Here is a 12,632-nt window from a genome sequence, read left to right as displayed (position 1 = left end):
ACCCAACTTGTTCTCTAGGTACAGAACTGGTCAGGTACACTTTGTGACACAAATTAAGAAACTAACCTTCTGTGTTTCGAAGGCGAGCAGCAGGGTCCTGCCAGTAGTGATGAAGATCTCCAGGGCGTTGTCCCTCAGCTGGTACCAGCGCTTGTGCACCTCCTTAATGTCCTCGTACAGCCAAGACATCGACAGGACTTCACGGTCACCCTGCAGAAACTGGGGGAGGGAAACCAGAAATTAGAACTATGGTTAATGTCTAACTTTTAAACTTGAGAGAAGATTGAAGGATAATTCAGGCTTCTTTGAATACACTGTAGCATGAAAAGGAGCTTTTACTACATAACCAAAAGCATCCAACATAAAGATTACACTTAACACAACAGCTGACATCCGAGATATTTTACTGAAATTGCAGTCCTGAAAAGTTAGTCAAATGCTCCAACTGGCTGATGTTCTATCCTGAACAAATAGTTTGATTGACTGATCAATTAATTGACTGATTGTAAATCCACACCTGTGTGCTGTTGAGATCCAGGATGGGCTCATCACCAACAAAGTACACGCTGTTCTCACCAATCAGGATCTCTCCTGTTGCCTCGTTGGAAGGAGTAACATTTGTGCAGCGGTGGGTATATCTAGGATATGGGCAAAAGTATATCAATAGATGAAAAAACTGCCAAATGTAAGTTACAAGTGCGAGAGATGCAACTGCTTCTTTTAGAAATATTCCTCTTATATTTCCTTTGTACCTGATTGCCTCATTAGTGTGTAGTCTGTGTCTGAGAGTGGTGGAGTCATCTGGTTGGCTGGAATCTTCAAACAGGTAGGACAGCTGCTGACGGGGCTCCTTGTCACCTGCAACAGGACAGAAAAAACTCAGATGAGAACTCAGGTGACAAACCCTAGGTAAAAAAGGGCTTTCTCTTAAAATAGCCAACATACAAGTCCTAATATTTATGGACGTAACAATTATGAGTTAATCTCAGTCTGATGGCTCTTAATAAAATGCTCTTGACAAATAGACAAGTTGTACATCTCAAAAACAGTATATTGAACTGACCCTCAGTTCTCTGTGCTTCAGGCAGGAAGTACTTGTTGCTGAGGTTGAGGTGACAGCGCTGCAGTCTCTGCCGGACCCGACAGGGGCCCTCAGTGGGATCCAGCTGCCAGGAGGAAGGCTGGGACTCGGGATTGAACCACACTGCCCTGGAAGGACATGCAAATGTGAATTTCATGAGCAAAATGTGTGTTAATAGTCTCCCCATTTGTAGGCTGGAAACGTTTTTGAAAATTCTGTTTTGCTTTGCATTGGTTTTTGAAAATCATGACAATTGATGAATAAACTATGTGAAGCAGACTGCTGTATATATGTCTTGTTCTACCACAAAATGAATTCTGGTTTTTGCTACTGTATAAAACTTTGGGTTTTAACTTAAGAAGATGGCATCCATCTAATCAGGTTGTGTGTGATTGAAGCCAAGAAAATCCAGGTGTGTAAATGACACCTGGTGCCTGACCTTTCGTGTGTGAGCTGCTGGATGAGGGCGTGCCAGGCTCGGCGCACACTCAGGTCCTGTGTCATGCTCTCCTTCATGTGTTCCAGCAGCTTCTTCCGCTCCATGTTCTGGGACAGGACCACAGCCTGAGTCACCTCCATTGCAAACCAGGAGATCTGCTTGGCAAGCTCTCCGGTGCTTTTTATCAACCTGAGATTGTGGAAACAGGAATGGACATATTGTTCATACTAGGAAAGTTCTTTGAGAGTCATGTCATCAACAACTTGATCCTGCCATTTAGAAGACTGAGAGTGAAATTTTCTTCATGCTTCTAACAGCACAATGGAAGTGAGAAGGTGCTTACTTGTTCTGGATGGTGATTCTTCTTTTTCTCCAGGAGGTTTTGGCATTTTTCTCATCTTTGTCCCAAGACTTCTGATCCTGCAATAAACCAAACTAATTGTTGACAAAAGAAACACAGAGACACAAGAGAAAAAAGACACAAGACAACATTTAATGTAACCAGATCTACAGTAACTATCTATGTGACATACCTGTACATGCATTGTCCAGTGTTAGACTGTCACAGAAGTTTAAGAAGCTGTGATGTACTAGGTTTTATCATCAATTAGAAGGTGGAAAATGGGAAGGTGGAAACATGCTCCTACTAAAATCTTTTTACTGGTTTCCACAAAAAGGCCACTTGACTTGATATAATTTTTGATATGTTTGAATGAGATTTTAGTTGCACTCTTCCCTAGCTCAGTTTAAAACACAGTCTACCTCGTCAATACTCTGCAGTGTCTCTGGGCTGAGCTCCCCCAGTGGGATGGGCTGGAAGCTGATCTGGTCCAGCAGTCGCATCAGGGTCTTCCCTGCTGTTCTCTCCTTCTCATTCAGCCGGTCCTTATGGTAGAACAGCAGGTAGTACAGGTACACCACCACCTTCTGCCCATGCTGGAATATCAGGTAAGGTGTTATTACACAGATGCTGCTGCAGCATACTATAGGGATCAACACTGGGTAAACTTGACAATGACTTACCTAACATTATGGAATATTGGGAATGGTAAGGAAACAATTACATTTTTGACCAGGGAATGATTTGAATGTTTTTGGTTAAGAGGTAGATTCTACTTTCATTTATTGATTTGCAAATGTTAATATTCTGACCATTTACATAATATTTTACATTATGATGTTATCTTTATCAGTCTATATTGTTCTGGACAAGACTTTGTGCAAGGACATCACATCCAGATTATAATAACATATCAATATCATAATAATACATCATGTACATGACAATGATCTCTCAATGGATCGACTTCGCCGGTAAGCATCGCTCTGGAACTCCGGACCCAGAGGAGATCCCGATCACTAGCCCAACGAACTTCATACAAGAGAAGAAGCTGAAAAAACATCGCCGCCTAAGACGAGCACAGCACCACTGCCCAGCCATCATAGCTCAAGACTTCACAGCAAACGAAGAGAGCCTGAAGACGTCGCCACTGTTACCAAAGCCTGCAGCGCTGAGACGCCAGAGCTTCAACGCCAGAGCAAGAAGAGTCAGCAAAGCTGCAAGGGCATCGTAACACTAGAAACAACATTGGACTCTCTTATTTTGCTTTATTGACTTTATGACAAATACGATTGTTCTAGAACAATAGCTGAAGTCATGTTTAAAGGTCAACTGAGGTCATGTTATGTGCCAGTCCTAGAGCAGACTGCACTAACTTGCTGTACTGTGATTGGTTAAGCCACCTAGGGCACCCTGCACTTGGTCAGTTTAGTATGCACTAGGCCTATAAAAGCGGGGACATGCTGTACTATGCTCATTCGAGCCCATAACACTGAGGAAGCCACACGGCGAAACATGTTTGTTGTGTGTCGGTTCGAATAAAGTTCCTAAACGGGGAACATGCGGCTCCAGCGTCTTTTCTGAAGATGTGGCGTAAGTGTGAACGGTTGGCTGAGGTCTCCTTCTCCACATATATCTACATCATGTACATGACAATGATGTCACATTACATCTTTAAAACTTTCCATCCATACTTACAGATAGATTGGTGTGTAGAACAGTGTTCAGGATCTGTTTGCTGTTTGGTTCATGGACAACCTTCAGCGTGTAGACCCTTTGCTCCAGCGGCTGCCGCGGCCCCATCATGTGGACCATGAGCCGCCCCAGCTGCACGCGCATGCAGTCCCGAGATGACCACATGATACGGTGCCAGCGTCGGCGCGACGCCCCGCGGCTGCTCTCCAGGGTCGAGGCCACGCCACGCAGCATCAGCTGGAACAGTGACCGCGTGAACTCCCGCTCGGATGTCAGCATGGTGGACGGTTCAGAGGACATGGGCTCCAGGAAGTCAACCCTGTGCAGGGAATCCTTTCCCTTCCGGCCTGGATCTGTGGAAAAGACGACAGCAGAATCATTATAAGTACTTCAACATGTCTGAATACAGTACATGTACTTTCGACAAATCTGAGTTGATTTCAAAAATGACATCCTTCAAAAGCCACACACCTATGCCTGTTTTGCATTTTAGCTTCATAATAAGGAGACTTTTATAAGGACTTACACAAAATGCTGGTTATGTTAGAGCTATTACACCTCAGCCTCTTTCTCACTCATCCTCGACGCACACTAAGCGTAACTCCAAGCATTGAATAAAACTATCAATTTGAATGATGAGGACCCACTATAATTATAAAGTATCCATATTTTGACATACAAATGGACCCATACCTGAGAAAGACAACAGGTTGACTGCCAGAACACAGACCCTTTGGATCCTCTGCACAATCTCCCCCTCTGTTACCGTGCTTCCCTCACGGCCCGGGACCACCGGCATCTCCACTGCTGAGGACCTCCTCTTCAATGACAAGACCATCGTCTCTGATTGGGCGGAGTATCTACGCTTGCTGTCCAGGCCGAGACATTTTCCCTCTCCCTGCCGCAGGCCAGATGGAAGGCTGCCTGACTCGGACAGGTTCAAGCTGTCGTTGTTGTTCTCCAGGGAGTAGAGCGGGGGAAAGGCAAGAGGAGGAGACAGGGAAGCGGTCGGAGACAGAGGAGGGGACTGGATGTCACCAAGACCTGGAGAAAAATGTGAGTGCAACATTCTATCATGATTGCTGATCATCTATAACATCTCATTTAAACTTACAACATTTCCAGCTTTACAATGGTCAGAAACATTCAAAAACTGCAGTTAACATTCTTCATTTAGAAACATATACGTTTGGTTTGGTTTGTAGTAAGTAATCTGCAAACATCAGCATGATGAATTGATTAGCCCTTGTCCCAGTACTGCACTGTAACTACTTTCTTCATCTTCTGAAATGGTACTATGGCCAACATACCGGTCAGAGTTTCTCACATTACTGCATGCATGCATGCAGGAAATTGTGCTATACCTGGTGGATAGCTCTGCCTCCTGCCCAGCTGATCTCTGCTGTTGGGTTCTGCTGTTGTTACTTGTGGGAGGGAGATGGTTACTAGTGGCTCATCCAGGGTGTCGTTGAAAGCGCCCTCTATGTAGCTGAGAACGGCCTGCAGGAGGTGGTATTGAATGTTCCGCACCCTCTCCACTGCCACTGACTGGGAACCTGGAAGTACCAATCAAATACTTCAACTTTCAGGCATGTAATTCAGAGTGAGTTTTCAAGTCCTTAGAGGACATCACGGCTTGCAAGCCAGTAACAGAACGTCGCTACGAACTAGAGCTAGAGAACTGCCAGCTGTCCTAAAATTACTGAACAGACGAGTACAATAATTGTCACAAAATGAGCTTACCCCTTTTCTGAGGTCAGGTTTGTATAGCCTGAGATAAAGATCTAATGAATGAGTTAGTACTGACCTTCCTGGTGCCTGTCCCTCTGCATGTCCTCCACCCTGCCCAGCAGGGTCACCATGTCCTCCAGCACCTGGAAGTTCTGCACACCCGTCATGCTGCAGGCTCGCACCACCACACAGGCCAGGAAGTGCTGCACATCCCCCACCAGCAGCAGCTGGTCCTCTGGTGCCAGACTGTGAAAGAAAAAAAGGACAGTACAATATGGGACTAATGCAAACATTACCAACAGCATCAGTGTTAACATGTATGACAGGTGTGATATAAAAAATTAGAGTAAACACAGATAATCATTGTACCACCATGCATGCACGCATGTAGCTGTGATATTTAACACAGAATAAAAATATACACACAAAAAAAACTTGCATCCCCATAAATTTCCTGTGTTTTGTCCTGACCTTATCTGAGGGCTGTTTATGGCCGAGATGACGTTACATAGCGCCCAGACCAGCCCGTTTTCCATCATGATGGCGGCCATGACCTCGCTGCTCTCAAACAGCTGGATGAGCACGCACAGCGTGTTGTGGCAGACTGCTGTGTCGTGGATACAGTTCTCCAGCAGGGCCAACAGGGGCACCACTGTGTGCTGCTGTAATCCTGTCATGTGCTGTACACAGCCAACATCAATGCTGCAACAGAGAGGTTCAAAATGATGTTAATCTACATCCTGAAAGGTTTGGTTGTACACTTAGTATTCTGTTCACTCAGAATAACACTGCCAGATAGTGGTGAAATTTTGGTTGAAAGACAGCAGTGGTGGTGCCAATGAAAACACCTTAATAACCAGTTTAGCAGAGGAAAAGTGACTTACTCTTCATCCAGCCCCACAGGTTTCCCCACAATGACAGACAGGCAGGCCTCCACCAGTTCTCGTGTGGCACTGTGCTGGTGGAGCTAGAAAAAATAAGCAAATAAAGTGAAGAACAGATTGGTACAAGCAATTCTGTCAGTTTATTTGATGTAATACTAATATCAACATGCCAAACAAAGATGGTTAATGATGTTTCAAAATATTATTTTTCAACTTATTTCTAATCAATGTGTAACAGGTTTTCCACATACTCAATTTAAATTAGCAAGACTCTGGGCAAGAGGGACAAAGGCTCTCAAGTCAATTTACATTTCAGAACCTCCAGGTCACACATTGACCAATGAGCATACCTGATTGGCCAGCAGGAAGAAACCCCGCACTTTCATGAAGGCATTGAACTGCTCTTCTTTGGCCCTCTGGAAGTAGATACCCAGCAACTGGAACAGAAACAACTAAATTAATCCCTGGACCAACTAATTAAGTTAGTCGTGTATTGGTCAGTTCATTGATTGGCTTATTCACTGGTTGTACATGTATAGCCAATCTACTAGTTAGTTGACCGTTGCCTGATTGATTTTGTTGATTGATTAAGTAACTGAAAGGGTGTTTGAGGTATTCATAAGGTTCACTATTCACTGTACTAGTGGAGATGAATACACCCAAGGCTGGTAGATTGTATAGTCTATAGACTGGTAGATAGTATCGTGAATATAGACTAAATTCACTGATAGGTCACTGACCTTGATGATGGCGGTCCTGATGCTGGAGGAGTGGTGATGAGCCAGCACCACCAGCGTCTCCGGCTTCAGGATGTTGCCCATCACCTGGTCCAACATGGCGTCAGGCAGGGTGACAAACACCCCACACATCAGGTTGAGGAGCCCGGTGCACACCATGGCCACCCCGTCCTCCTGCTGCACCTGCCTGCTCTCCTGGCCCTTGTCTTTCAGGGCTGCGTTCAGAGCCAGGGAAAGTGGAGAATTTGGGTGGGGGAGGTTCTCCCATTCATCTAGGGAGGACTCGGAGTTGCTTCTACTTCTCTGATCTTCCTCGTCGGATATTATCTGTCCGGAGGGAAGTTCGTTAAGGGCATCCTGCATGGCCTGGTCAGCCTCAGGGTTGGAGTCCTGGTCAGATGGCGTGCTCTGTCTTGACACATGAGCAGGCTCGTTACCCGTGTCAACGTCCACCCCACTTTCCAAGTTGTTTGATCCCTCTGTGCCGATCTTTTCGTCCTTGTCGTAGCTGCCAAGTGGAAAGGAGACATACGTATGTCTGCTCCTGTCGTCATGTAAGTTCCCCACACGAAGGTGTCCGTCAGCAATTTCAGAGCTGAGTGTGAACATGATCCCGTTGGCCAGTTCTTGTGTTCCCCTGCCGCTGCTGTCTGAACTGTCAGAGTCTGACCTGGCTGCCATGTTGGGACCCCCGTCTTCAAAGGACAACTTCTTCCTGATCCGTCGTCTGACCACTGCAGGTGAGTTGGGCATGCTCCTGCTCCGGACAATGCCAGTCGTCTTCAGCATGCCTGACTGAGCAGAGTGGACTACAGCAAGGCAAAATAAAGAATAGAGCTAACATTACACAACAAACAAGTATAATCCTTGTTACGTAAGACTGCTACTTGGATTCTGAATTCACCTGTAACAACAGTCTTTCTATTGACTTCAACATTATTTTAAACAACAGAATTTCTCCCATGAGAAGCTTCAATATGAAAGCCAAACCTTTGCGTCCAGAGTCTGAGTCAGATGTGGCTGTCTGCTCCTCAGGGATGATGCCCTGATGTAGGGAGTTCCTCTTCATCTTGTCCAGGGCACGGAGGGGGGTGCTGCTGGACAGGGGGTTGGGAGAGGGCTGCTCCTGTCCGGTCACCATGCCTGACGACTGGGAGCGGAACAGCTTCTGCATGTACTGCTGGTGAGTTCCTGGGGGCAAAGCCAGCAAGTGGGGGAGTGAAAACCTGGGCCTATGCAGCATACAGTCTTCCATATCTTACCTGAATCACTTGTTAAGTACAGGTAGAATTTATATGCTTGTTATCAACATGAAGAATAATGCAGTTGTGCTGCTTGACTTATTGTGATGCAGAAAAGAAGCATAAGAGTTCTGACAAACCTGAATGGAGAGTGAAGTAGAAGCTGGACGGGGCGTGGCAGACAAACGTGTTGATGGCTGGGTGCACCGCCAGAAGAAAGTCGCAGACTGCGGTGAGCAGGTTCAAATCGGGAGGGCATCCCAGGGTGCACTGCACTATAGAAACAAAGGACTGGCAAACAGCAGGGGGTAGGGAGGGGAGGTCTTCGCTTTGATGCTCCTGGAAATGATGGATAAATACACATTGATTGGCTACACACCTTTTGTAAAAGATACACAGTGCAAGGCTGAAACTTATTATGACACTTCATCTAAAAGAGTGGCTGCAAAAAGATACATTTGTACATGTTTAACTTTTTATCTGAGAGGTTCTGTCTATCTACCTGGACAGTCTACGGCAGTTGTACACAATGTGGGTGAGTAGAACTTACCTGGCAGGTCTGCAGCAGTTTGTACACAATGTTGATGGACAACAGCTGCCTGATGTTGAACATTTGGTGCGGGTGGTTGTCCCTGATGAGGGTCTCCAGCACTGTGAGAAGTGCCTGCCACACAGTGACATCTGCACGCTGCCAGATCTGCCAGGCCAGCAGCAGCTCAGACACCACCGTGGTGTCCTGGATGATAGCGTCTGACTCAGGGTTGATGCTGTAGGTGGCATTGGTGGACACTTCCATCACGCTGCTGTCACAGCAAGCATCCAGCAAGACCTGATCAAGGGGATCAAAACAACAGCGTTGCAGTGAAAATGGCAGGTTCAACAATTTCACCATTTTTTCATTTATATGATGGTAAATTTTGTCATCTGTCAGAATTCAAAATATTGTAAAATTTGATGAAGAGTAATTGCACCAAATTCCGAATCCATATCAGATTAGAGTTGGTCTACTTAAGAGAATCTTTATCTACATTTCAAAAGAAAAAGAAATTCTACCTTCAGCGTATGAAAGCCAACTTTACACCTGTCCTTCAGCAGCACCCTCCCCAGCAGGTGACACCCATCCATGTCAGAGAACTCCTTGGCCAGACGTTGATTGTGCTGCTGTACTAAGAACAGCAGATGGAGGGCCTGTGCCTGTGTCTCTTCATCCTCACTCAGCTCTACAACCTAGGATGGGGGACATCAGATTAGCATGGTAGGATGTGTAAGTGGTGTCAGTTTAAGTTGAAAATCAAGTAGAAAGGGAAGGTTTTCTTCTGTCCCTAAAAACTAACCTTAGCGTACAGGAAGAGGAATACTCCAACTCCTCCCACTTCATGCACTGCATTCTGCAGACCCCTGTGTACCTGGGTATATGAAAGAATGATTGGTTTTATATAAATATTGCTTTCCAAAATGTTACACTATTGCATTTGAATGGTTACCTGGTTGAAAAGCTTGTCCAGTACATTAAACACTATCTTAAACATACATATTTTTATTTGCAACTACAATTACCAAAATATTTGCCTAGTTGGTCAAATAAGAGATATGAATTTCTTTCAGAATGAAGATTCTTGCTATAATGTCCATGTTGTTTGGGCATTGCCAATTGAATCTAATACTTTGGAAACTGATGATAGATTATTCTACCTGTGTCTGCAGCTCTGTTACCGCAGTAACAGAAAAAGCAGCAGGAGTCTCCAGAAAGGGGTCCACGCTAATCTTCCTTGCAGGATGGTCCTTGGTGAGGAGGGTTGTGAGGGAGCGAGTGGGGGGTGCTGAGCTGCTGTAGTAGTTGAAGGTGGCTGGGGTCTTTGGACTGTACACAGCAACAAGGTTTTCCTACAAGACGGATTAACAGAATGATTTAGACATTTGCTTCAAAGAAACTTGATGACTGCTTTGATCTTGACATTTAGTGTTGTACAATGTACTTGGTTAAAACTGGTTAAAAATAAGAAAGCTATATTAATTTATTCATGTGTGGGCCACGACACCAGCATACTGCTGTCTGTGACCCACTTGTATTGTACTGTTTGCAATTTCAATAAATCAAATCAAATCAAATCAAGCACTTTCAGACAAAACATGTTAATTTTAGTTTTTATTTGCTTGGTCCACTTTTAACATCAGCGTGTTACCATCCGAAAGCTATGTGAAACAACAGACTGGCCCTTGTTCTCCTTTGTACCAGCTAAAATCTGCAACAAGCCAGAAAAGTCTATACGTCATGCTTCAGCCAAAAGGAATTCCCTCCCATTCTATGTCCAGATTTTACACACAGCTGGTATGAGGTAGATTCACAGATCGGGAACTATTTTTGTTCGTGCCTGCATGTGTTTGTGTGGTATACTCTCAGCAAAATTCCTCATGGCCCAACAACTGGCAAGTATAGTGTTCAAACTTGGCTGTGGCTAATGTGGTTTGAAAAACAATTTCTACACCATCTCATGTTCCATGCAGCTGGTGATGCACATGGTCACATGTGTGCAATTCGCAGCTCTTGAAATGCAGAGCAGATAGTTTCAAATAGTGAGGAAATGCCAGGCAGTCTTGATATTGACCTCACACAGAAAGGAGTCACAGACAATGAGATCATAGACGAAACTGGTAGGTCCAAAGTCTGGCACATGTGCTTGAACTGTGACAGCACATATTTCCTTTACATGTTACTGTTGCCAAGTGACTAGCACTTATTGCTCACTTTAAACTTGGAAAGTTATTCAATGTAAAGAGTGTGAAAGTTCTACATCGTTGCCTTTTACTGGACAACAGTATAATTACAGCATTGGTTATGAATGTATTGACCGAGGGAATTCGAAGCTCTTAGGTTAATGCACTCTAAACTATTGCCTATGTATACATTCCATCTCTGACCATTCTAAATGTTTCCAAAGTTCACTAACTAGTTGCCATCAAACACAATCATTGGAGGTCAGTGAACCCAGAAAAATTTCTCCCTATGCCAGCTGTGTTCAAAACAAGGTAGTCGGTCATTGCTCCCTTTCTAGTAACAACGTCATTTTTCCAGGCTGAGCTTAGAGTTCCTAGTTTTGAACAGTCAATGCAACATGTGGAATAAACTTACAAGATATCTAGAAATGTCCATTGCTGTAACAAAAAAGTTCTGATGAGCAGACAGCAGTCCCACCTTGATCTGGTTGATGTTCAGGCTCCTCTGCCCGGTCAGCAGGTCTTCCCTGATGCCTGCTCGCAGCGCCTCCTTAGTGATGAGGCTGGGCACGCTCTGAGGCTCCCAGGCACAGCGGCACTGGCTCAGGCACCCTGCATCCGGACCAAGGCTGAACAACTGGAATGCCTGGTCACGCTGAAGAATATCTGAAATATAAAACATCCAAAATGAATCGAGGAGTGATGAGCATTTAGGAAATATTAATGGAATGAATAACTTTATGAGTTAGATATTCAATGCAAAACTGAAAAAATTAGGGTTACTGTGAATAAGGACATGACATGAAAGAAGAAATACCAACCCACCATTGAACACCATGACATTGCCTGTACTCCAGGTTCCTGTGTGAGCGTGGTCACTCTGGGTGCAGTGTCCCAGCAGGCAGTGCATCTTGGGAGCCTGTGATGCCAGCTTCTGCTTCTTGCTGGGTGGCGGGGTGTACTCCAGCAGCACCTCCCGCTCAAGGTGTCCGTCAACCACCAGGGAAATCTGGGAGGAACAAACATTCAACTTTACAAACAACACGGTCAACAGGGTCAGTGTTTGAAAAAGAACTTGACATGAGCTCTGACAAACTTGATGGCCATAAAAAAAACTGGATCACGTTCAAGGTGTATACAGCCTTGTCTTTTGCAAAAGACATGTTTCACAGGAGGGAAAAAACTAAAGTCTTAGATTATACTATTTTACAACAATGGAGACAACAATGACAGGCTTACAGTGCCAAAGACATTCTTTGCGTCCATAGTCTCACAGTAGGACAGGCAGAGATGCTGCCACTGTCCACAGGCCAGCATGCCGGGGCAGGTGGTCTCCGTTAGAGTACCGGGTTGCTTACCGTCATCTGGGTCCACACAGATCCTGAGGAAAACACAACAGGTGTTACAGTGGTCTAGTGATAACGACTATTTGGATGATAGATCAAACAGCATATTTATATGCACATGCAAAGTCTGTTATGACACAATTTCTGCACTATACAAGCATATACTGCCGATGGGCAGGTTCCAATGGGGGCAAAGCAATTAAAAGTATTTACCTGCCATTATAGTATGTAATGGTGCATAGTAATTGAGGTCCTTTGGGGCATGGTTTTCACATCTCAAATATTTGAAATGAATGGTCCCTTCACCCTGCAAGCATTTACCACTTAATCACCACTCAATCTGCACAATGGAAGTGTTCATGTCAGACCTGTCTGCACAACTGGCACACAGAGGGAGGGCTGACCTATCACCTTCTATTAAGT

At 44.8% G+C, this 12,632-nt stretch overlaps 1 protein-coding gene across 3 annotated transcripts in view; it reads right to left on the bottom strand.

The window, feature by feature from the left end:
* The window catches only part of LOC118409344 (lysosomal-trafficking regulator-like), a 64,021-nt gene that overhangs the window by 6,944 nt on the left and 44,445 nt on the right, over nucleotides 1-12,632 (bottom strand). For all 3 annotated transcript variants that reach the window (XM_035810310.1, XM_035810318.1, XM_035810327.1), the window contains 24 exons: nucleotides 12,103-12,244; nucleotides 11,689-11,872; nucleotides 11,342-11,529; nucleotides 9,841-10,032; nucleotides 9,483-9,554; nucleotides 9,202-9,375; nucleotides 8,699-8,977; nucleotides 8,289-8,487; nucleotides 7,898-8,098; nucleotides 6,911-7,716; nucleotides 6,521-6,607; nucleotides 6,171-6,253; nucleotides 5,758-5,988; nucleotides 5,363-5,532; nucleotides 4,920-5,111; nucleotides 4,249-4,599; nucleotides 3,559-3,908; nucleotides 2,283-2,456; nucleotides 1,864-1,940; nucleotides 1,521-1,709; nucleotides 1,064-1,209; nucleotides 753-858; nucleotides 518-638; nucleotides 67-219 (listed from right to left, as the gene is read on the bottom strand). In XM_035810310.1, the coding sequence (XP_035666203.1) occupies nucleotides 67-219; nucleotides 518-638; nucleotides 753-858; nucleotides 1,064-1,209; nucleotides 1,521-1,709; nucleotides 1,864-1,940; nucleotides 2,283-2,456; nucleotides 3,559-3,908; nucleotides 4,249-4,599; nucleotides 4,920-5,111; nucleotides 5,363-5,532; nucleotides 5,758-5,988; nucleotides 6,171-6,253; nucleotides 6,521-6,607; nucleotides 6,911-7,716; nucleotides 7,898-8,098; nucleotides 8,289-8,487; nucleotides 8,699-8,977; nucleotides 9,202-9,375; nucleotides 9,483-9,554; nucleotides 9,841-10,032; nucleotides 11,342-11,529; nucleotides 11,689-11,872; nucleotides 12,103-12,244 (4,867 nt within the window). The remainder of the gene's footprint in view (nucleotides 1-66; nucleotides 220-517; nucleotides 639-752; nucleotides 859-1,063; nucleotides 1,210-1,520; nucleotides 1,710-1,863; nucleotides 1,941-2,282; nucleotides 2,457-3,558; nucleotides 3,909-4,248; nucleotides 4,600-4,919; nucleotides 5,112-5,362; nucleotides 5,533-5,757; nucleotides 5,989-6,170; nucleotides 6,254-6,520; nucleotides 6,608-6,910; nucleotides 7,717-7,897; nucleotides 8,099-8,288; nucleotides 8,488-8,698; nucleotides 8,978-9,201; nucleotides 9,376-9,482; nucleotides 9,555-9,840; nucleotides 10,033-11,341; nucleotides 11,530-11,688; nucleotides 11,873-12,102; nucleotides 12,245-12,632) is intronic.

Source organism: Branchiostoma floridae, chromosome 1 (genome assembly GCF_000003815.2).
Source record: "Branchiostoma floridae strain S238N-H82 chromosome 1, Bfl_VNyyK, whole genome shotgun sequence".
NCBI lineage: Eukaryota > Metazoa > Chordata > Leptocardii > Amphioxiformes > Branchiostomatidae > Branchiostoma > Branchiostoma floridae.
Note: the sequence above shows the minus strand (reverse complement) of the source record. Positions and strands in the feature narration are given on the sequence as shown.